This window comes from Condylura cristata, unplaced genomic scaffold, assembly GCF_000260355.1.
Source record: "Condylura cristata isolate star-nosed mole 26May11 unplaced genomic scaffold, ConCri1.0 scaffold00001, whole genome shotgun sequence".
Classification (NCBI taxonomy): domain Eukaryota; kingdom Metazoa; phylum Chordata; class Mammalia; order Eulipotyphla; family Talpidae; genus Condylura; species Condylura cristata.
In genome coordinates this window covers 75,494,437-75,519,398 of record NW_004567102.1, presented here as the reverse complement: position 1 = coordinate 75,519,398, position 24,962 = coordinate 75,494,437, and the positions used below count along the sequence as shown (strand labels likewise).

Here is a 24,962-nt window from a genome sequence, read left to right as displayed (position 1 = left end):
ATTACGAAATGAAGACTTTGATAAGAATATATTTTTTTATTAGGCATTTTGGTAACAAATTATTACCCTATATATAGTTGGTTTATTCAGTGTATTGTTTTAAGTAAATACATTCCACTGTAGCTTTTCTTGAAGAAAAAAATCATTTCTCCAGTTGTTGAGGGGTACTAAAAGCCTCATACACATTAGCAGCAAAGTCTTTCACCTGCTCCATCATCAGCAAATCCTAGCAAAAATGACAATAAAACACTATAGTTTGTAAAAAATATAGGTAATTTAAATCCATTTCTGTAATCAACCAATGAATTAACTTTTACATTTTTTGGCAAGAAGGCTAAAAAGAAACCCACTTAAAGAGAGGAATACTGTTTCTTACATTAAATTCTAGGAGATAGTGGCTAAGTTCTTAAATGAAGGTTGGTGTTCTCTTAAATATTAGAAAACTCAAGTGAGCACTAGTTTTATTTTGATACCAACAAATTCTTGGTTAAATTCTCTTAAGACCACTAGATATTTTACCTTACAGATACACTCCTACACTCATGGTTCACTCTATCACACACTACATGTGGCTTCAGGTTTTGGTTTTACTAAACAAATATCACAGGAAAGTAATGTAAATTTACACTAGCCAACAGGGGCACAACCCCAGATACAAACTTTAATAATGCCCCCAAACTTGCTTCTTACCTGCACAAAATGACTAGGTGTTTCACTGCAAACTGAATGAATCTGTCCATTTACTATGGGGATTATCTTGGCTAAAGGCAGGCTCACACTGGAAAGACTGAAAAAATTATGATAGTAATAATTATTTTCTGAAATTATCTTACAAGAATTTTACATTTTAATGACAAAGGTAACAGTCACTGAAGAATACTTATAGGAGAAAATAAAAACCATACCATCTAAAATAAAAACTGTAATTATATCATAGTTAATTTGTTCTAGTAATCTTTACAGAAATACATCTATGTTTCTGTGTATTTTACACATAAAGTCGCATCTGAGGCAAAGCTATTATGCCTTTTTATTCATACAGGCATTTTCCCATCTCATTACAAGTTTTTCCAAAGTTTTTGTCTGGGTCTTTACAATTTTTTATTTGTAAAGATTTTTTTAATGCAGTACCATTACTTTCTATCCTTGTTAACTTTTCCCGGACACAGGATTTCTCTCCTCAGGAATTAATGAGTACATTGTAATTCATTCTCTGACAATCAGCTTCTTAGAATTGAGAATTTAAGTTTATGTCTAATTTTCTTTAGTTTTGTGTAAACATGGAATTGCTACATCAAATGGCATGGATGTTTTTGCTAAATGTGTTCTGCTTCTCCAGAAGTGGGGAGAATATCTGTTCCATCATGCTTTCTTTTTACATCAAGCTGTATCTGTATGTCTGACAGCAGAAACTGGGATCTGTATTTTTCTAAATCTGTATTTCTCTAAATCGGTAGCAGTGTTAAATGTTTTCTTCCCTCTTCAGTGAACTGCACACCACTATCTGTTTGGCAGCGTGAGCTGAAATTCTTGGTGTCATCACTGGTACTTCCTTCTACCGATATCATACTCCCCCACAATTCTAAATATTTCTTCTATTGTGACGTCAGAGTTCCCACGATGTGGGTTAATAACAGAAGTGACAACACATATGATGGGACTGTTTCTAGAGTTGGGTCATGTAATATGAAGGTGGTTATTGCCATTAACAAGATAGTAAATATCATTGAAGACAAAGTCTGTGTAACGAAGTTTGAATGGACGCAAGGAAATCTCTGATTTTGAGGAGTAATGTTAATGTAAAGTAAGTGAAGTGTAACTGAGAAGTAAGATCCCACTTGCAGGTGGCACATGAAAGTACAGATAATGAGTACTAGGGGAGCTCAGAGAAGGAAAACTTACAGTGGCTGATGTAACTGCAATATAGTTTTTATAATTTTATTGTGTGTAAGATCAAATATTTTTTCATGTTTAAAACATGATGAATCAACTATTACAACTTGCTACCACTACTTAGGAAGTAAGTAATACCTTACTAGATAAAAACTAGTTGAAATTTTATTAACTGGACAACCTTGATTTGGGGAGTCTAAAGAAGTGAAAATTTATTTTGGTATAATTTAAAGAATTATATATAAAATGCTTTAGAAAACAAACTCTATGGCTTGAAGCATCCCAAATTCTCAAGGTTTGTTGCAAATTACTCTTTTTTATAAAATAAAGGTTCTAAAAAATTGGGAAATAATTTCTTGCCCTATGTGTTTAAGAATTAAATTGGGTATTGCATATCCATATTTTATATAAGTCACTGTTTCTACTAATTTTCATGGATGAGTTTGTAGTCAATTAACATTGATTTAGTACCTATTATTTTCTGAGTTTAATGTAAAAACTTACAAAACTGAGATCCTTACAGAGTGTAAATTCTAGTAGTAGATCAAAAGTGCTAATGTTGACATGATAAAGATATGTTTAAAAAAATGAAATCATGAGATATCTTGGCATCATGAATCCATAACTTAGTAATAGTTACAATCAAAATTAATAATTGCACTAAATACAAAACTCCAATCCTATAATGAAGGGTGAAAATGAACACATTTATATAGTTGTAGAACTAGGAAATGATTTATAATGGGAATCTTCAACAAAAATGCCTTATTATTACATTTACCAAAATACTGTTATTATATAGGCCATTTATGGCTCAGAGTACTTAAATAATTAAGGTAAATAATTAATGGCTCAGAGTACTTAAATAATAATTAAGGTAAATAATTAAAATAAATACCATGTCAGTCTTGTGTTTCTAAAGAGTTAGAAAAAATAACAGCTGCAAGTTGGCCTCAGATAGGTATTTTCACCTACTTTAAATAGTGGCAAAATTTTTGGAAAAAATATGAGCTTTAATATTAAATATAAAAGGAGCTTTTACTAATGATGAGAACATTAGTTTAACAGTTTAATTTGTTGAAAAATAAGCATTCAAATTTTATTCACTAAGATAATTTTTTGTTACTTGGAACAAAAAAATAAACACACCCAAAGTTCTACATTTTTTTTTAAAGCACTCAGTAAATGGGTGACATTTTTATTATTATCTTACCTGTTCATGGAGTCACCATGTTGCAGGTCCTGCTCAGTAGGTCGAAAGAACTCAGCCATATTGTCTAGCAGTCTACTAAAACCTCGGTTTAAACAGGTATTCAAAACTGTACTAAAATCTGGACTGTACAAAATAAGAAATATGTTACTTTTTAGATTCTCAGTCAAAAAGGAAATAAATTCAGAAACTATGTGGTTACCTTTGATATATCTATAGATATATCTACATATATATTCCTAGTCACAATCTAGTTTTTAGTCTAGAACATAGTAAGGATATCAAGTCAATCCTTAATAATTAAACATAAAAAGTGAGCTTATTTGCTTAGCACAACAAAATGGGGATATTCCTTTTGCTAGATTTTCTTACATTAGTATGCTGTACAATATTTCTTAGACTGCTAGACAAGTATCAATGTTACTTTTCTTGAAGAAAATCCTTTAGTCACAAATTATGGTTTGCTTTATATGCCTATTGTAACATTCCAGTGAGATAGAAAATTTTATTATCACGTACAGATGAGAAACTGGATACTTAAGGGATAAAGAAATTTGTCTAAAGGTATGTAGTTAATAAGTGGTCAGTTAATATTTGAAACCAGGTCTTTTTGAGCTTAACATTCAAGCTCTTTTCATTGTAGTATATTAGTACTTCATAAAAACATTTTTGATACAAAGAACAATATATGTGTGCTGTGAAAGAAATATGCCTCATTTAACAACTTAGTTATATCTTTACATGCAGAAATTCTTAATATCAACTCATGGGATTGAAGAGTTAGGTCTATACATTTGAGACTTACTACCGTACAGACAGGAGTTAAAACAATGGATGCATGCTTAAAATTTCATGGAACAGTTGAGGATTAAAATAAGAACAAATATCTGGAAAATACTGATGTTTAAAGGAAAGACAGAGGAACTTAAGAAAAAGTGATTTGAGAATTATTAGAAAAATTAGGAAATTATACTGCAATGAAAGCCACATGAAAAAATAATTTCTAGAAAAGGCTTGATCAGAGAAAGGTTAAGCAGATGAACTCTATAGGTTGAGCAGATTTGGCAAGAACACTGTAATCTTTCCTAGAGCTTGGTGGAGTGATCTGGTGGAAATATGAATAAGAAAGAGGTAGCGATTACGACTAGAACTTGATAAATGCCTACAGCAGGTTCAGTAGCTGAGTTAACCGAGTAATTTGCTGATTTTCTTCAAAATCGTTGAAAAGGTATATGACATCATTTCCTCAAAAAACAGAATGAGAGAAGATGGGTTTAAATATATTCAGCTTAAAAGAGCTTTGATATTTTTATTGACTAAAGGTAGGTAGGAGTGGTATTTTTTTTTAAAGATTTATTTATTTATGCATACAGAACTGGGGTACAGGCCAAAGATGGGGGCAGTGAGAGGATTCACCAGAGACAGAGTGGGGAGCAGAACAGGCAGACTGACAAAGTACACTGCTGAGGGGAGCAAGGGGCAGGACGGGAGAGGTCTGCCGCGCCATGTGGGTCACCTCCAGGGCCAGGGATCAAACCAGCACTGAAGTGGCTGCCGCTGGCTTGCAGTGCTGCGCTTTAACCCGCTGCGCCACCAGGGAGGGCCCAGGAGTGGTATTTTTTTTAAAAAAAGATTTATTCTTATCTATCTATGCATATACAAGAACTGGGGTGTAGGGCAGAGGTTCAGGGGGGTGGGAAGGTTCACTAGAGACAGTGGGGATCACAGCAGGCAGACCTACTGAAATACAATGCTGAGGGGAGCAGGGAGCAAGAGAGAGGTCTGCTGTTCCACGTAGGTTAGGTCTGTGCCAAGAATATAACTTATCCTTGATGGTGCAGAGATTTAACCCCTAGAGCCACCAAGGAGGCTCAGTAGGAATGGTAAAGTCAGACTTTTACAATGATAAAAATCCCTAGAGAGTTTACGCGGCTCAAGAGAGTTTAAGTGGCTCAATTAAGGTTGACCGGTAACACAACAGGAGCTGCAGAGATCTTGAATCTAGGGTTTTCTGGTTGTCTTTGAAAGCACAGCTTGCATAAGTTGGTGCTTTTCCCATTTGTAAAATCTTTTCTGGCTGATTAAAAATAGTATACTTAATTTAGGAAAGGTGAAATTTTTTTTTTTTTTAAAGATTTATTTATTCATACAGAACTGGGGTACAGGCCAGAGATGCGGAGGGTGAGAGGCTTCACCAGAGACAGAGAGGGGAGCAGAACAGGGCAGATGATCAAGGTACACTGCTGGGGGGAGCAGCGGGCGGGCGAGGAGAGGTCTGCCACGCCATGTGGTCACCTCCGGGGCAGGCGGGGATCGAACTCATGTGGAAGTGGCTTAAGCTTCTTAGTGCAGTGCTTTAACCCCCTGCGCCACCAGGGAGGGCCCGAAAGGTGAAATTTTTAACATTCAAAGTTTTAGGAACATTATAGTCTACCTTAAAAGGGATAATGAAATATTTCTTAAAATTGTGGGCACCTATTAGCAGTTATGTGTAGGTATCTACATAAGACGGTCAGCTGAAGCTGGCTCAGAGCACCTCTTCCCAGCTCAGCACTGAGCGACTTCAATTTGGTGGTTCGAACAGCTGTGACTGCAATTTCAGTTTTTGATTTTTTTTTTTAAACTGACCTAGTATGTGTGAGTATAAGAGAATCATCCTCAAAGGTATTTTTCAAAATATAAATGTTAATTATCTACCCTCTAGCCCCTCAACTATTATATTAGCGTCTCTAGAGTAGTCTTTAGTATCTTGAAAATAAACCCCTGCTTCCTTTCTTTCTCTAACAAGAAAACCACTATTTTAGGTAGGAAGGTAGGGGAATAGATTCAAAATTTAATTTCAATGAAACATGATATGGAATATGTTCTCAGGAATTACTACAAAATGGTCTTAAGTACACACAAAGCAGAAATATATTTTTTGTCGTGTAATATACATACCTTTCTAACATATCTCTAGTTTCATTGAGCAGTTTAATAGTAGTAATATCTCTAGGAGAAAGCCCACAGGCCTGTAAAATTAAAATGCCACATTTCAGGGTTTCAAGTATTAGCAAAGGGCTATCATTAAGTAATCATACATGAGCAAGGTACAATTATACTTTCTAAGGTCTTTTGTTTACCTGGACACTCTTGGACACATTTCTCAAATATATTTATCTGCACTCTATGTAGACTAAATTTTCAGATTTTAATTCAAGTTTGGTTCATTTTTATTTTTACATGTTTTTGGAACTGATTTCATTTTTAGTTCCAATTTGAACTTGAAAATTTACATTTCTTTCTAATCATACAAAAAACTTCTAAGTGCCCTTCTTGCAATTCCTTGAGATCCTGTTTTCTCTTGTTTCTTCCATTAATTCAGTCCCATGTGTTCTGCTTACTCAATTTACATGCCACTCTATTCTGCTGATCACATAATTTCCTTAAAATTTTGTTGAAACTTTCTCTATACATGAGTATAGGGTCTTTCAACTTGCAAATAGCAAACAGGTTGATCTTTGGGCCTCTAGGGTATGGGAAACATACTATCACTGAAAATCATAGCCTTCTTTGTTTTATTGTGGCTTCTCTGGTTAAAAGTTTTTGTAGCTATCAAGTAAGAGTATACTCTTCTCAGTTGTAAAGAATGAGTATAATCTGTTTATAAATGAAAAAAAAACCAACTATTTTTTAATCCCATGTGCTTGAAGGTTGCATAGGATTTTTTAAAATGTATATATTTTAAGATTTTATTTATTTATGCTTATAGAACAGGGTGTAGGCCAGGGGTGGTGAGATGATTCACCAGAGACAGAGTGGGGAGCAGAACAGGCAGATTGACAAAGTATACTGCTGAGGAGCAGTGAACGGGTTAGGAGAGGTCTGCGATGCCATGTGAATCACCTCCAGGGCTGGGGATCGAACTTTCACTGAAGCAATTGTGGTTGGCTTGCAGTGCTGTGCTTTAACCCACTGTGCCGCCAGGGAGGGCCAACAGTAACTATTTTAAAACAAGTATATAACCAGCAACCTTTGGCATTTTTTAAAAAAAATCAATGGACAACTTACATCTTAATTGCCTAGGACACACCAGTGTGTCCAATATATTTTTACTGCAACAACATGCCTGATAATTGTTGGATTGGGCCTTTTTTTTTCTCAGTTGGGTGACTATAACTTCTTCCAGTCACATTTTGGATAATACCATCACTGATTTATCTCAAAAAGTAAATGTGGTTAAAATGTAATTTATTTGTTTACAAATAAATGAATGTTCAGGTTTCATCCTGGCATACAAAGCTCTTCATGATCTTTCCTCAACCATCTATTACATGATCTCTTGCAGGTATGCCCAGGCCATGTGAACTCCTGAATTTGTCTCCTAAGCTTTCCAAGTGTGCCGAACATGTCTTATTCCTATTATATCCCAGGCATACACTGTAGTTTCACATAACTAAGATGCAAAAAAAAATTGCTGAGTATCTAAATGTTTTGCAGTAGAAACCAGCCATATTTACAGTTTTCTTTTTAATTAACAAGACTTTTTTTTATGTACTGAAAATATGTGATTTTATTCATTTACCTTTCAAGAGACTCAGCAACCTAAATTTCAAGAGATATTACAAAAACAAAATTTAAAAACAGAGTAACTGGTTTGGTTACATGGTTATATAATTAATCACCTGAGCTGCTAGTGGAGTTTCTTCATCTGGCATCATGTAATGGCATAACAAAGATCTGGATTCATCTTTATTTATCAAAGAAGAAGGCTGATGCTGCTCTACAAGGCTTCTGATTTCTTTCAGTTTTTGTTCCAAGTCCAAAAGGGATAAAGAATGTTTAAGAGAAACACTGAAAAAGGGAGAGAGAGGGAACTGGGATAAACTGAAACTACACAACATATCGTACGTACACTCTTAACAGGTTACCATTTGTGATCCTGTTTCATCTAGTCAAACCTGAAACTGCTACCTGTGAAATCACTAGCATAGACTAAGAAATCACCTACCAGTTTGGGTGCTTAATATAAAGTAAAGAAAAACATTGCAGCAGATTTCACAAATTTCCATTGCAATTATATTACCAGCATTAACAGGAGATAAGGAACTTCAGAGGCAGATGCACGTTTTTTATATGGTTATCCAAATATTTCTGGTTTGTTAAGAAATCAATGAATGAACAGTGAAGCATTAACAGGAGATAAGGAACTTCAGAGGCAGATGTACGTTTTTTATATGGTTATCCAAATATTTCTGGTTTGTTAAGAAATCAATGAATGAACAGTGAAACATGAAAACTTTTCCTTTAGTATCAAGTGGTTGATACTGATGAAGAAAATGGATTCCACAAAGCAATACTACCCTCTCAGCCTACCCTCCCCCACCAAAGGCTTTGTAAACTGCATCAGGTTACAAAGAATTTTACAAACCACCATTTGCCAAGTCACTAGTTTCACTAGAAGGACTCTTATTTTCCTTCATTCATCAGAACTAGGAAGTAAAGAAACAGCCAAAGCAAAATGCCTTACCTTCCTAAAATCTTCTGCACAGCTTGTTTAATGACAGTGATTAGTTCTGTAAGACCTGTGAAAAGAAAAACAAACATAAAATCCTGTTTACTGTTTGAATTCCCCAATAATATAAATGAATGAATTAAAATTAGTCTATAGGTCAGAGATAAAATCTTACCATCTCCAAGGAGGTGCTGAATACTTGACAAATATTGCTGTTGGACATCTGGGGGTGCAAGAGTTGTCTGTATGAAATAGAAAAAAGTCAAATTATTTGATATTAGTAGTAAATAAATATTTTCAGTATAACTTGAGCTGAAATTTTTCAGGACCTGGAGTGACAGGAAAAGTAATATTCTTTAATATAACAAAAGACCTAGTTTTAAACTATGAAAAATAAAATCACTAATAGTTAATAGTCACATGAAATACAAAGATAGTAACTTTATAGAAATTATCTCGATAAATCATATTTGTTTAATTTCAAGCCTTTCGAAAGACAAGGCAATACCTATTTAAGTCTAGTAAAACTTACGGTGCCATTTTTGCCAACTGCTGCATTATCCAGGTAAATATAGCCACCAATTATGTTTAACTGGACTCGCAAAAGAACAACCAGCATACAAGTACTATATACAGCTACGATACTTCTTGTGAAACCTTCATAGAGAAAAAGAAAGCCATTTGGTACTATTAAAACAGAAACAAATGTGTAAAATCATGATCTATACTATGATTTTTTCATACGATGACTTTAAAGAAATAATTATAACCATTTTCAGTACAAAAAAATATCAATTCATACTATTTTTTAGTTGATCTCCTTAAAACTTATTTAATATAAATTAACTATGGACTCTTTATTGACACAATAACCAATTAAACCCATAACCATAAATTGAGTGAAATGTTTTATATTAGCTTAGAAAAGAAAACTAGAGGTGACTGGGAAGAGCTGTAGCCTCAGAACTACGATATGTTGAGGAGATAGCTCAAAATAAAAGAAGGCTGAGTGGGGAAGAATTGAGTTTCAAGGGCAGATAAAGGAGTATAAGTTGATTAAAGTGCTGGAAGAAGGTATAACAAGATAGGGTAATACCTTATCATCAGGTAATATGGGGGAGGTGTTTACTATTGATGAGAGGTTTAGTAGGAGCAGAATGTTCCATGGACTTAGCAATACAGAAGTTACTATTAATGCTGTGAGATATACTTGGGTGGAGACAGGAATGGAAGCCAGTTTATAGTATGTACAAGAACATGTGGGAGTGAGTAAGAGTAGAAAGGAATGTAAAATCTCTGGTATTAAGTATAAGGGACTTGAGAAAGTCCAATTGCTGAAAGGAAACAAGAAAAGTTTCATTTAAGTTCAATAGGACAACGCTTAAGTATGGTTCAGCTGCAAGGATCAACTGAAGATCAGGAAAACAAGACAACTGAGAATATGAAACTCTGACATGTATGCATCCATCCATCCTTCTGTCTACACTTAGCCAGGGCAGCTCTCTGTTCAAATTTTTAACTGTCATCAAAGTTTGCATATAATATAAAAGTACAGTTACTATCTGTGTTGAAGGGAAAACTGTCCTCAAAGCTATTACAGATATCAGTAACTAATAAAGACATAGGAAGTTACAAGTAGTCATAATCCTACCAACATTTACTGAGTGTTTTCTATAGACATTGATCTACTTGCTTTTTAAGAATTATTTAATCCTGATGACTCTGAGGTGGGCAAAGAAGAGTCATCCACATAATGGAGTAGAAACATTTTTTCATAAATACTTAAAGAAGGTGCTGTTAACAGAATATGTAGGCTTACTTATTATCTTCAGATCCTCCCATATCTCTAGTTTGTTTGAAGGCCTAAAGAAAAAGAAAATCAGAAGATATATAATAATCTAGATAATCAAATAGATAAACTTTGAATTTATAGCTCTAGTTATAGGTTACTACAAAAAACAAAGACCACAAAATAAAATAAAATAAAAACAATAAATTTCCGTAATTAATTACAATAATCTCCAGGAATATATATCTATATAAATCTTTGCAGTCTATTTCTCCCTCTGGGCAGATGTACATGTGCATAAAATCACTAGGAAAAACAGGAGAAATATTTCTTACCCATCCCCACTCCCATATTTACTGTTTTCCAAATAAGGTAGGTTGTGTAATGCTTCTAAGGATATATTTTTTATTTTCAAGTATGAGTATAAATACCTGAGTTTAAATATGTTTAAATTGTATTTCAACCAACCATGGTAGTTATTCTTATTGATGTTCAAATTGCTCATCTTTGCGCACTGGGGGACTATTTAAAAAATTTATTTATGCATCTAATAACTGGGGTACAGGCCAGAGGAGCAGGGGATGAGAGGATTCACCAGAGACAGGCAGATCGACTAAAATACACTGCTGAGCAGTGGGCGAGACAAGAGAGGTCTGCTGCGCCATGTGGGTTAGCTCCTGGGCTGGGGGTCTAACTTGTGCTGCAGTGGCTGCTGACAGCCTCACAGTGCTGAGACTTAATCCCTGGCACCACTAGGGAGGTCCACTGGGGGGCTACTGAGATTAGCTCCTGGGTTCTTTTGACATGCCCTATTAGTCTTTAGTAGTTTTCTTACTTTCTGACATAAAAAAAGGGAAACATCCCTGGAAACATGCTTATTGTATTTGTTATTATGTTGCTTTTATAGAAGTGCTGTTCTCTTATCTCCTTTGTCATATTTCCCCAATAAGCTTCAAATGTAAGATATTAAAATTTATGTATTTTTTATCCCCTACTTATGTATATATAGGTGGGAATTCTGTATTTGAGAAAAGCCTACTCATATGCTTATTCTTCATATAATTATAAGGAATATTTAAGCTAAATCTTATTATCTGTAAGTAACTATGAAAGTGAAGCAACTTCTAAAAATTTTAGATTTAGGGGAATAAATCCTTATCGCAAGCATTATACTTTAATTAGACTTTTTTAAAACCTCAGGCACACATATCCATTATTATTTTGGTATGTAATCTCTGAATAAAGAATATGTAATTAAAGAAAATTTTCAGTCATTTATTTAACCTGTCTGAGCACAAATGGCCTAATGTCCTACTTGCATAATAGAGATGATAGTATCTAGTTCACAATGACACTATGAGAACTGGAAATATATAGGCACATAGCATTTGCCCCAGCAGAGACACACTCGAGAAATAACATTTCCTTTCCCACGTTATTGGAAGGTGACTACAAGGAAAGTGAGCAGTTTAGTACAGAAAATGATTAAAATTTACATAGTGAATGGACCCCTTCTCTCTATCTTGCTCACTAAAATAACAAGCCATTTCCTTCTGAAGTCTTTCCAGACTAAAATTAAAAGTAAAACAAACTAACAATACCCCAGCCCTTGCTACACTCCACATACAGGCCATAGTGTGAAGTCCACACTGAGCTGTCAAGGTAAGTAGATTATCATTACAGTATGCTCATGTTAGATTTGTACTTCATTTTGTTCATAATATAAAGTACAAGTTCATATATCTTATTTACTTGAAATGTATGTTCACAGCCTTTACTACATCATAAGTTTTTCAAGAAGCAGAGTTAATGTAACTTTGTCAGTTGTCGAACATCTGGTTTATGAATGCATTCCACAAGCGCTCAAGAACTACATTTCTTAGTAATGTCAAAGCAATATAGGGTCTATTTATATGAAATCCAGAATACATACAAATATTGTTGTCCTAAATTCTTTGTACATATGATAGAGCATTAAAAAATATCAAAGAAAAATTGAGTTAAGTGATATAGTTACTATTTATTTTTTTTTGTAAATGAGCCTATATAAGATGTCCTTAGAAGGCAAATACAGATTTTGAAAGGTATTTCAGCTCATCCTATAAACTTTCAGGATAGTGAGCAAACTAAACACATTGTAACTTGTATTTACCTGTTTTTTAGCAGGGCTGTGAGGCTTTCAGAATTGAGTTGCTGCATTAGGGCCTCTCTGAGGGTTGGAAGCATAGAGAGCACTGTGGAAACAAAGAAAATGAAGAGGCTATGAGCTGGTCTGACTGACCTCACTTAGAAGTGCCATTGTCTTAGACGTGGCGACAGGACTAGCATCTTGCAGGTGTGGGAGGAAAGTTCACAGGTAGCATATTCGTGTATTTACTATGAGTAACAATAAGCAATTATAAATTAACACATCATTTATCTGCCTATGTTAACAAAAATTATACATATATCATGGTCAGAGCAATGTAGCAATTACACATAGAATGAAGACCAAGAAGAATTAGTACCAATGCTAACATTAGTGATCTTTAAGTTACAGATTATAGTTGATTGCTTTTTTTATGCACTCTCCAAATTTTTAAAATAAATACTTATTTCTAATATAATAAAAATGGTCGAGTATTTTTATCTTTGCATTTTATATCTAATTTTAGAAAAATTTTATAGATAACACAAACTCATATGCATTTATTATAATCAAGATAAAAAGAGTGGCAGACTAGGAATTTTAGTTCTGTTTTTTCCAATGGTTATTATTTGAAACACCTAAGAATAACTCAAAGATAAAATGAGATTTAGAATATTATGGAACAAAGACTGCATGAGATTTATAGTAGTTAATTTATTTATGGTTCTGTACAAGGTATAAGAAATGTTAGAGAAATGTACTTGTGCAAATGTAAAGTGAGTTTTTAATACTAAATAAGTGATGATAACAAAATGAAAACCTATCAATTGACTATAAACGCTGCATTCTAAAAAGGAAAACCTAAGTGCATAACGTTTACTTTTGATTTGGTAAGACCTTAATTACAAACTCGTATTATTTTTATCTATAGAAAATTATTTTTAAACTATTGTTCACATATATTTCAATGTTGCATTACACAGCTTCACCGTATTCAAGCTGTCTGATTCAATGCCTGAGTTATTCAAACCATTAACTAAAGTGGCAGTTCGGAGACCATGTGAAAGATGGCTCACCTCTAGTGTGCTTAACATGTGTATGTAGCCCAATCACAGCATGGTACCTTACCAGGAAAAAGCAAACTAGAATGCTACATTCAGAAAGTGGAGGTAACATGAAACTCAAAGATGATGTATTATAACAACACGATATGAGAAGAGTCTGTCAATAATTCTGAGATACAAGAGCTTTTCACTTTCCACTTAAACCTATTCAACCAAAAATAAGTCCACTTTCCTCCTGGCTAGTGAAGACAGCAGTCAGGTTTTTCTTTAGCTAGCTGGTGTTCATGATAAAAACTTCCCCACAAATCAGACTATGACATTTTCACCAGCCTTGAATCTGTGTGAATGTGGGCAGGTCACTTAACCATTCTGTGCTTCAGTTTACACATACGTAAACTGAGGAAACACAGGATTTACCTTATAGGATCACTATTAAGGTTTAAGATACACCTTAGAGCAGTGTTTCTTTGTACATGGAAATGTTCTGTAAGCATTAGTTATTAGTATCATCATTATTACCCTTGTATGTTCCAGTTTGTAAGTAAACATGTCAGAGGTTGAATTGGGAAACTTTATAGGAACCTGTATTTTGGATCCTTGTGATCACTGTTATGATTATTTAATTAGCAGAAAAGCTATTTATTTACCTAGGGTTGTGCCATTCATGACTTTGCCTGGGAAGAACACAGCCAACTGAGAGCTCAGCTGCCTCTTTCTGTGTCCAATACGGATAATGCACTGATCTTAGCAGTGACAGTACTCAGTGGGGACACTGACGCAGACCCACTCCTCGGGGATGGGCCTTGTACTCCACCAGGGACCTTTGGTATGTAGACTCCCCACTGTCTATGGAACTTCTTAAAACTATGTTGTAGGTTTAACCAAGAACTGTGTTGAGATTCTTCCTACCTAGTCTTCCTTCCTTCTTCCTTTTCATTCCTGTCAAAGTGCTCTGTGGCCCCAAAGCTTTTTGTGTACACTTTGCTCTTTCCTTTCTTCTTCATAGGTCCCTCCTCCCCTCTTAAGTTTTGTGCACCCCTAATGCCCTCTGAGAATCTGCTTTGCAGAGCATACAATGGCCTATGCCAGACTGAGATATATTTTAAAAGCCATCTGTTTTCTGGAAATCCAAATAATAATCCTAGAAATGGGCTATTTCAGTCTCTAAAAATTCATGATCTTGTCTTCATAGCACCACTACTCTGTACTGAATATCAATTTAAGGAGTCATGCAATTATAAAAAAGTCACTATTCCTTGATTGTTATGCATCCAGTATTTTATATCCATTATTTTATCAAATGTTCATGAAACATTTGCAAATTGGGTTCTACGACATTTCATTTTCTGGAGGAAATTGAAATTTAGATTTGCTCAAAGATGTACAAGTAAGACAGGAGGCAAAACTGGGAATTGAAGCAGAGCCTCCTCATCCTTGAGCCTCTGATCTCATTCACTGTGTCTTATCCCGCTGCCATTCTATGCACCTATTTATGATTACTATTTGCTTTATAGAAGGAAGGTAGTTTTCTAAGCATTATTCCTTCCAATGTTAAAAATCATACTCCAAATGTAACTTTGGATGTATTTTCTTAACTTTCTTGATATCAGTTTTTTTTTATCTGTTAAATGGGTTGAGCTAATAATAAATTCCTTTCAGCTGAAGAAAGTTCTACATTTAAATTGAACAAAGAGAATTTACTTTTACAAATTCTTTCCAAATTAGCTGTTATCGAAAAGAATGTTAAAGAATTAAGGTTTAAACAATAAAATAAAGAAAACAGGTTGACATAGATTTGAGAACTAATTCTTCAAGAACTATACCAATCGTCACATAACACCTTCTCTTCAAATAGGGCAGTTAGCAGTTGCTAGCTCTGGAGGCTAAATGATTACCTAGAGTTAACATCAATTGAGTATATGTCACTGCGTTAAACTTACAGATATGTGGTCACCTACTATAAAATTTAACGAGCTTAGCGCTCTCCTGACTTCAAGGCCCAGTGGGATCAGGTCTGCCCCAGCAGCTTTACTTTCTATTCTTCTGCTTTTGTTCATTCTTCTCTAGTCACACACATAACCTTTAGGACACTTCCTGAATGTGCCAAACTCCTTCCACCGCAAACATTTTGCATCGCCACCTCCAGTACTGTTGATTCTCTTCCAATGTGACCTCCTCAAAGAGGCTTGACTCTTTTATTGCCACATCTTGAAGCGCATCCTCACCCTTCAGTTTTACTCTTATGGCAAGTAATCACTGCTGGAAGTTATTCACTTGTCATTTATCATCTTTTTCTCTTACTGACATATAAATTCTGAAGGTAAGGGTTTTTAATTGATCACATTCTGTTTTCTTAGTGCTGGGTATTTCAAGTATTTGCAGAATGCATAAATAAAATGAATAAAAAAGTATATTGTACATTGATGTGCAGTGATATTTAAAATTCACACTGAATAATATTATTTCAGTTAAATCATATCAATTATTTGCTGGACTTATCGTACTTTGCCTTCATCTTTAATTTCTTCAGTCCTGTAACTTTCTACATATGTATAAATGCATATACACATATATATGTAGTTTTCTTTGCCTTACCTGTCATGTTACAAGTCCTCTGATTACTTTCAAAATGATACTGTCGTCGTGCTTGGGCAATGTATTCTGCTGCCTCTCTTTCCTGAATTTCTCTGATTTTCTTCTGTCCATATTTTCCCAGGATATATACACCTAACATAAGTTTAAAAAACAAGCTAGTATATTAATTCTATTAATTATATATTAAAATTCCAAGTAGTGATTTTAAATGCCTTTATCTCAATATAACAGTGATATCAAAATCAAAACATTTAAAAACCTAACTTGAAAATTGCATAAGAAATGTTACATAAAAAATATAAAGTGATTAGAAAAATTGTGAACTAAAGAGAGGAAAAGAGAGAGTGACATTTTAACAGCAATGACAAATAGGCAGATAAGGAGTGTATCTGAAGAATGAGAAATTAAGGCTATGGAGCCAGCCAATGCCTTTCATAGTGAACTGGAGATATTCTAAATGTCCAACAGCAGGAAACTGTTTAAGGAAATGATGGTCCATCCATACAATGGAATCACAGTTGCCCTTGCAAGTCACACTGCTAAATAGGCAATGACTAAAGGAAATCTCAACCTTATATTGTTAAGATGATAAAATCAGATCCCAGAAGTTTTGCTTTTTAGTGTAGATACACAGAAAAACAGAAGGATTTTAATTTCTAACAAAATAAATAATGAAAAAAAAAATAAATAATGAGCATAGAAGAATAGCAGGGGCTATTTTTTTTGTTTCAATCAGCATAAGAACCTAAAAAATATCTAAGGTAAATATTTTAAAAAGGAATGAAAGAAAGGAAGGTAGTTCAGCAGACATCTGTAATTAGCAACTAATGTGGAAATGAAGGGGATGCAGGCACAGAAGTATAGTTCCTAAACTATAAAATACCAATGAGGTCATGCAGCCTGTGATTTACTTTCAGCATAGACAAGAGGATATAAATGTGCACATTTTGGTCAATACCCTATAGAGTCAGGTGAACACTTCAGTGTTATTAGTTGTCTGTAGAGCAAAAAATCACACTCCACGCATTTCAACACTTTTTTTTTTAGCACCACGAATATAAAAAATGGATTTTCACAGATGATGTAAATGGTGTTTAAGATATTTGATTATATATTCACATGAACAAGTATATATGAACCTTGAAATTCCTTCACTTTTCAGAATGACTCAACTTTGGATTCTCAGCTACTAGGTCAAAGGATTCTTAGTCAAAGAAGTTACTCAAGGGAGTCAGCCAGCAAAATCCTACCACTAGTTTGCTGCTACATTTGCTTCCAGTAAATCTTTATGATTAACTTTGTTGTATGACCAAAAAAAGGACTGAGTACTGGAACTTCAATGAGCTTATCCAACAGGTTATGATACTGTTTTAACTATGCTTGTGAACATGTTTTCATGTGTTGCAGAGTTTATGTTGTTATAACTTGGCAACATGATTGTAGGGGAATAGCTAATCTTTATCTACCTTCATCTCTCAACCAAAAAGAACCTAAGAACATTGCATTATCTAAATGATTAGATTTGGCTTTTTACAAGGGAGAATGTAGCCCTCTAGAACCTGCAAAGTAAACACATCCTGAATTATTTTAATTAATACAGGCTCTATAGATGAAATGATGGTATGTTAAATACTCTTAAAAATAATAGTTCAGGGCCCTCCCTGGTGGCGCAGCAGGTTAAGGTGCAACACTGCAAGCTATCTGCAGCCGCTTCCATGCCCCTCCCTGGAGGTGACCCACATGGCTAGGCAGACCTTTCCTGACCCGCCTGCTGCTCCCCTCAGCAGTGTACTTCGTTTGATCTGCCTGTTCTGCTCCTCACTCTGTCTCTGGTGAAGCCTCTCATCACCCCTGTATCTCTGGCCTGTCCCCTGGTTCTGTATGAATAAATAAATAAATCTTAAAAAAAAATTCAGTATAAGGTTGTGTGCTACAAATAATTACATATAAAATATAATTACTGTTGTTATGTTTATATACAAATAAATGTGTATGATTCTCACACTTAAAGAAAAATAAAAGTTCATATAAATGGTTTCACAGCTTTTTTGGTAATACATCCTCAATAAATTGATGACAATGCCATAGTAACAACAGTATAAAGAAAGTGACTTTGACAAAGTAACCTGTCGACAGGCCTCACCAACATAGCAACTTTTAAAAATAGCTTATATTTTATTTGCACAACAGAGTCTAAACTTTTGTGTAAAATGATTATTCTTCCTGAAATGAAACACTGAAAAAATGCTCTTTGCACAGCTGGGCATGTTTCATGATAGCAGTAAATTTGACTGGTATATGTATTTTCCTAGGGAGAAATTTCACTGCTTCCATAAGATTCTTCACAATGTCTTAATTTTTTTAAAGGAACTACTATATATGTTTGATAAGTGTAGCATGTTCCAACTAATGCTAAAGGAAGAAAACTATTGAATTGTGTCCTACCCAACCTCCTACTTTAATTTGCCCAGCAAACATCACATCTTGAAGCCCTAGTACCTCAGAATGTGATCTTATTTCAAAGACAAGGTCTTTACAGAGATAATCCAATTAAAAAGAAGTCCTTAGGGTCCATGGCTGGTTTCCTTATAAGACGAGGAAATCTAGATACAGACAGGCATTCTGGGAAGATGTAGCAGCAAAGGAGGAAGTGGCCACCTGCAAGCTAAGGAGAAAGATCTGGAACAGATACTTTATAAAAGCCTTCAGAAAGAATAAGTAAACCCTGCCAACATCTGGATTTTGGATGTCGGGCTTCCATAATTGTGAGGCAATAAATTTCTGTTCTTAAGCATTCAGCCTGTGGTACTTTGTCATGGCAGCCCTAGCAAATAATACATGGAATTAAGGCTAAAATTCACAATCCACTTTTTTTTTTGTTGCATTAGCACTTAAATAAATTCCTTAGAAAGTCTAATTTACCCCGGTTCTCATTTCCAAAATTCCTAAGCTCTAATTGAGTCAGATTTTCTTCCTAGGGAAATAAGAATATGGGCAGAAAATTCATATAAAATATGGAGCTGAATTCTGGCCTGGAAGACAGGAGATATATTGATGGCTCAAAGTTCAGTGACTTTGAGCAATTTTCTTCTTCTTTCTGGGCCCAAATTTATTTATTTATTAAATGAAAGGGTTTACAAGAGCTTTAAAATTTCTTCTGTAGCTATGACTTTATGAATGACGAAATCATTACTAAACACCTCAAGAAAGAAATGTAAAATGTTTAAACATTTCCTTACTGTGCTATGCTGGTAAAGCAAAATACCTTTTAGTCTTATCATATTATCAAATTTGAATCCTTGCAATACAACTGTTTTACTAAGTTAATAATTTCAGTAAGTTTGAAATTAAGAAATTAAGATTTCTTCCAATCAAGTATATAACCATCTCCTATTTGGATTCTATTTTATAAGTATTTTCTAAAGTTTTTCCACTTTACTCCAAACCCTTTACTCTGTCTTCATTTCCATCTTGAATATTCATACTCTGGAAGTGGTTTAACAGCTTACCAACTCTCTTACACTTCTGGTTTCAGAATCTTCTAATCCACCTTTTATATGCAAAGTGATTTTCAAAAAAAATGTCAATCAGACTGCATCATTCCTGTGTTTAGAATCCTTTAATACTCTGCCATTACTTCTTAACTGGATCCCCTGTTCCACTTACATCAGAATCACTTGGGTGTAATTGTTAAAATGTAGCCAGTAAAGAACTTTCTTGAAGACATCCTCAAATGTCTGGTCTTGTATGATATTGTACCTACTGCTACAGAGTAGGCATTTAATAAACACTTAATGCATGAATTAATGAACTGCAATTTGGACTTAAAGAACCATAGTCTGATTAAAAGGATTCTATGTTTTTAGCAAGTTCAGTTCTTTGCATTATTTAAAAAATCCACACTAAAGTCAGAGAAGCATATGTTGACAAGAGCTATGCAACTTCTGTCATCAGACACGGTTCCGGATGGAGGGCAAATGGTCTGAAAAATCAGACTTTCCACGCTTACTTATGTTATGACCTCCCTTTCTTGTTTAATCATAATATCAAAATATTCTGAACAACCTTCAATTTACAACTGGATTGCCTTAGCCTCATAAGGAGCTACCTTGCCCAGATAGGCAAGCACCACACCAGGTTGAGAAATTCCTCTTGAAGTCCACAAAAGTGATCTTACAATTAGCTGATTAATAAAAGCAATTGGCTATTATAGCAAAGTCAATATTAAGGCAGTACTAGCATATACTCTCTTATAGCCTGGATGGAGGAAAACCCAAGTCTCATCATTCTACTATTCCACACAGCCTTCTATTTCAGTTTCTAAAGAATCACTCAAACTTTCTACAATCTAGTCTTTAGATAAGGAAATTCACCCAAGTCTCCTATTCAGAGCTAATTAAGTTTTCTATTGTCTAGACTTCAAGGATATTCACTTAAACTAACTAGTTTTCAAAAGAACTTTCTTGTAATTTGATTTACAAGAAAATTTCCTCTTCCAGCCCTCACTTTACTTTACCCCCTAGGATATCTCAAAGAGAATAAAAGTAGTAGATAAGTAGTAGATAAGGTTTAAGGTACTTTATTTTGGTTAATCTTCACTGTAGTAAATATAGTAATAATAGTCTTAAACTTTGTAAATCTATGTACCTGATTATCCTTGATAGATTTTAAAAATGTTGCAATATCAACTAAAGGTCAAAAGGACCCCAGACTATTTTAGAAAAAAGGTGACACTGATCTCAGCCCATTTCATATGCTAATGTCATCCCACTGCTAGCTTGAAATGTATAAAATAAACCTCTGCTGAAGGCAGAGCAGGAAGACTTGTACCCAACTCTGATTCACCTGTCTTCCTCGTGCCCTTTTCCCCTTTTCTAGGAATCTCCACTCTCCGACGCAGCTCCCACCTTGAGACCCTGCCTGTTCTGTCCCCCAATGACCCGTGATCAGGGACAAAGGGTCTCCGACAGTATATATATGTATATATAAAATAATGTAAAATAACAAGGAATACCCTTCATAATTTGAGCTCTAGTATTTATCCAAATTCATCATTTACCAACTCACATTTGTTCCTCTGTGCTTAGCTTTGATTCATCAAAAGCACTGTCTCTACACTGGCAGCAACAGTCCCTTTCCCTGCTGTGACTTCTCCTTTGCTAGCTTTGTCACTTACCTCAAGGGAATGTTCTTCCTCTAAACTTGCAACTTCACCTTTTTCCTCTCCACTCTGCTCCCATATCACACTGCTCTATTATGGTCCTATAATACCATCAATGTTCCACTTCTATATTTTTATTTCATTTTTTTCAGACTGCAGCAGGACTTTCTCAAAGCCAGAGCTGTGTCTTATTTTTTTTTTTTTGTATTCCTAGAATATAATACAGTAAGACTCTAGACACTTACTCATTCAGATGTTCGCTGAATAAGAGAATGGACAGATGATAAGTCTGGAGACCAGAAATTACAGGGATACGATACAAATGATAATTTCATACTCTGGGCTTTTAAGACCAGGTAACAAGGTAACTATGAATATGATTGTTATCTGCTCTGCAACACTTTTTCTGGTGTAGTGGCTCTCAAAGTATAGCTGAGATGCTCTTAGAAGTCTTCAAAACTCTGTTTTAGGGCAATTGTGAGACAAAACTATATGTATAATAATACTAAACATCACTTGCCTTTTTCACTCTCACTCTCCTGAGTGTAGAGTGGGGTATTCTAGAGGCCACGTGATGTGGTACCTAATGTGAGTGAAAGTAGAAACCAGTTTCCTTTAATTAAGCCACATAATAGAGAGATGTGCAAAAGTGTAAGAAATCCAGACTTCTCACACTTAAAAAATGTTATTTATGCTTATATTTACAGGTTGATTATTATTCTAAAATTAACAAATTTTTCTTAGTTTTAATTTCCAACATGGTAACTATTAACAGATATAAATTTTCAAAAGTTCCTTAGCTCTTTTATTTTTAAAAGTGTAAAGGAAACCTCAGACCTAAAGAATTGAGAACCACTACTTTTGTCTTTAGGTAAATTGGTCAAATTGTACAAAATGATCTAAAGCAATTACTCATCCAAAATGCATGAAATGGCTACTTAAGAAGATCTGTAACTCAGAGTTTTCACTTGTGTTTTTCCCCATCATGAATGGGGAAAGTATGAATGGCCATACTTCTTTGAGTATGCATGCTGATATATTTTTTAGCTTCCAGGCCTGTCAAAATATGCTATTTCATCCACTAGTTCTTCCTAAATTTTTACAATTGCTTGTGTTATCTGCCAGTTTGATCTGTAACATTTATTCCAGCTCCCTTTATTTTGTAATTTAATTACTTGTACATTTGTTGCTATGGTGTGAATGTTTGTTCTCCCAAAATTCTATGTTGACATCTTAATACTAAATGTTATTAGGAGGTGAGGTCTTTGGAGTTGTGAATGTGATGAGAGTGGAACCCTCATGGATGGGATTAGTACTCTTGTAAAAGGGATGGAGCTCTTTAGCTTCTTCTACCATGTGAGGCTATAACCAAAGTCTACATCCCAGCCTCTCTCCATCTGATCTGACTATGCTGACACCTGATCTTGGCTTCCAGCCTCTGTAACTGTGAGAAATAAACTGTGGTTGCAGTGGTGTAATGTAATGTGTCTGGGATGAACACACTTAGGTTTGAAGTCTAGCTGCTTCATTACTAATTCTGATACTCTGGGCAAGTTTCTTATATTTTGAGAGATGTTTTGAGGTGTGTCACCCATGTGTTTGAACAAGGGTAAGAATAATTACCCAGTTATCATGTTCATTTATCAGAAATAACTTAGTCCAATGTACAGTGGGCACCCACTAAATGGGAGGCAATATGTTAAAATCTGTAAATCTTGTGTCTCCAACCATATTATCTTCAATGTACAGCCTCAAAATAAATACTTCTTAAGTTAGATTAACTAAAATGTAACATATAGGATCTTTCATAAGGTTCAATTTAAGCCAGTCATGGCCTTCTACTCTTATCTTTTCCTTGCAAGGATTTATCTTTCTGTCCCTCTGAATCCCTCCTCCCCTTTTTTTGCATTCCTTTTAATTTGTAATATAAAGCTCTAATAGATTAAAAAAATTATTTACAATTACCTCTAAGTATATTCTTTTGCTTCCCCCTGTGGTCATTTTTTAGCTACCATTAGGTTGTGGCATAAGTTTGAAGGGCTACACTTTCTTTCTGAAGTTGCTAAAGAGCTATTTTCCTTCCTTCTGCAACAGCAAAAATATATTTATTCTAATCACGTGTATTTTAACATTTCTACAAATAAAATGGACTTGGTAGTCTTATCAAACTTTAACTATATAATAGATATCAGTACTCAGTGGCTGAAGCGATCAGAACACTTTTTTAATCTATAAGGAACTTCTCAAAGAATTAAAAAAAATATACACATGATCACCATTAATTTGTAATAGACCTCAGATATTTCAAACTTTTCAGAAATCAAATTTGAATTGATGCGAAAGAGTATTTTAATTTCAAATTGTTGGAGGTGATAGTGATGGTGGATAGAATAGAATGTGGTCGCAAGAGACAAGCAACCAAATTCTTTGGGAAACTTGTCTTTTTGTCTGTATTTCTCAAAAACTCTAGTTCTAAAAATTCTCTCTTTACATTTCTCCATTTCTTTCTTCTACTACTCACAGCTTTTTTCCTTTTCTAATTGAAATCCCTGAATATAATACCCTGATGTCAAAGGAGGGGAAAGGCTCTCAAGATTGTTATCTGTTTCTAAATCTCTCAGCTTGGTGCAACTAAGTTGTGTCAGCTAGACAGGCTTGAGGATCCCAAGAAAGAATGATTGCACAACCGCCTGCAAGCACTTTCTTACAGCATAATTGACTCATAGTTAGACTTCTGAAGGAGCAGAAACAGAATCAAAACACTGATTTGTGTTTGTTTGGTGTGTCTCTTTCGGTCCTGTACAAATTGTGCTGTTTTAAAATAATTCACATTTACTTTAAAGAACACGCGAAGTGTGTGCATAGGAACTCTCCTGGGATATTATGAAACTCCTGCCAAAGGTGACAGCCAGCCTAAGTGCGGGAGTGCCAAATAGAAACGAAGAACCTCACGGAAAAACAACAGACGTGTGTTACAAAACGTGTGTAAGAAAATGGTGTCTTGAAACAGAAGCCTAATTGTGGCGGGTCCTTCAAGGTCCGTGAGAAGAATGGACAGGAGAGAAACCGAGGAAAGGGGCAGTGTCGGAGCCATGGGCAGAGATACTATATTGCAGAGACTTAAAGAAGATTGGAGGTGTCACCCTGCTTGCTTCTCTTTCTAAGGTTGAACAAAACCTCTCTTTATTCCCGGGCTGTGGTTGCCTGCACCCCCCCTCCCCCACTAGGAGCCAGTCACCTCTCTCCCACTGCCTTCTCCCACTGCTCCTTCCCAAGAACGATGTCACCCACCTCCGAGGACTGTGCCCAGGAAGATGCACTTCTTTTTGTGACGTTTCAGAAAATTCCACATAGCTCTCAGCATCTTTAGATCCCGGAGGTGCGGGCTGTGTAGAGGTAGGAGGGTGGCTCACCAGGAAACCGCTTCTTCGTCACCTGGCCCGGACGACCCAACTGGAGCGCCGTTGTCCCGCTGGGTGCGCTCCAGAAACCACAAACGCGACTTTCCGCAGAGACTGTCACCGAGCGGGAAGGGGGCGTGGACTACAGCCGAGCAGCTGCGCTTTCTGCCGCGGCCGCCGCCGCCGCTCACTGGTCCCGGGCACCCAGGTCCGTCCAGAATTCGCTC

At 35.2% G+C, this 24,962-nt stretch overlaps 1 protein-coding gene across 1 annotated transcript; it reads right to left on the bottom strand.

The window, feature by feature from the left end:
• Positions 1-24,902, bottom strand: PEX3 (peroxisomal biogenesis factor 3). The gene is made up of 12 exons (XM_004673907.2): positions 24,626-24,902; positions 16,174-16,305; positions 12,539-12,620; positions 10,417-10,460; positions 9,130-9,254; positions 8,773-8,839; positions 8,613-8,667; positions 7,768-7,936; positions 6,044-6,114; positions 3,107-3,229; positions 691-787; positions 1-226 (listed from the first exon to the last, which is right to left on the bottom strand). Exons 1-12 carry the CDS (start codon positions 24,696-24,698, stop codon positions 143-145), a joined length of 1,122 nt encoding a protein of 373 aa, XP_004673964.1. The 5' UTR covers positions 24,699-24,902; the 3' UTR covers positions 1-142.
• Positions 24,903-24,962: the final 60 nt, after the last annotated feature.

What these genes read in the sequence shown, in the direction of transcription:
- PEX3 (XM_004673907.2), bottom strand. Translation starts at nt 24,698, where the DNA reads ATGCTGAGAGCTATGTGGAATTTTCTGAAACGTCACAAAAAGAAGTGC. An exon ending in GGAGGATCTGAAGATAATAA is followed by an intron (nt 9,255 to 10,416) that starts GTAAGCCTACAT and finishes TTCTCTATGAAG; the next exon opens with GTTTCACAAGAAGTATCGTA. An exon ending in ACTAGAGATATGTTAGAAAG is followed by an intron (nt 3,230 to 6,043) that starts GTATGTATATTA and finishes TATTTTGTACAG; the next exon opens with TCCAGATTTTAGTACAGTTT.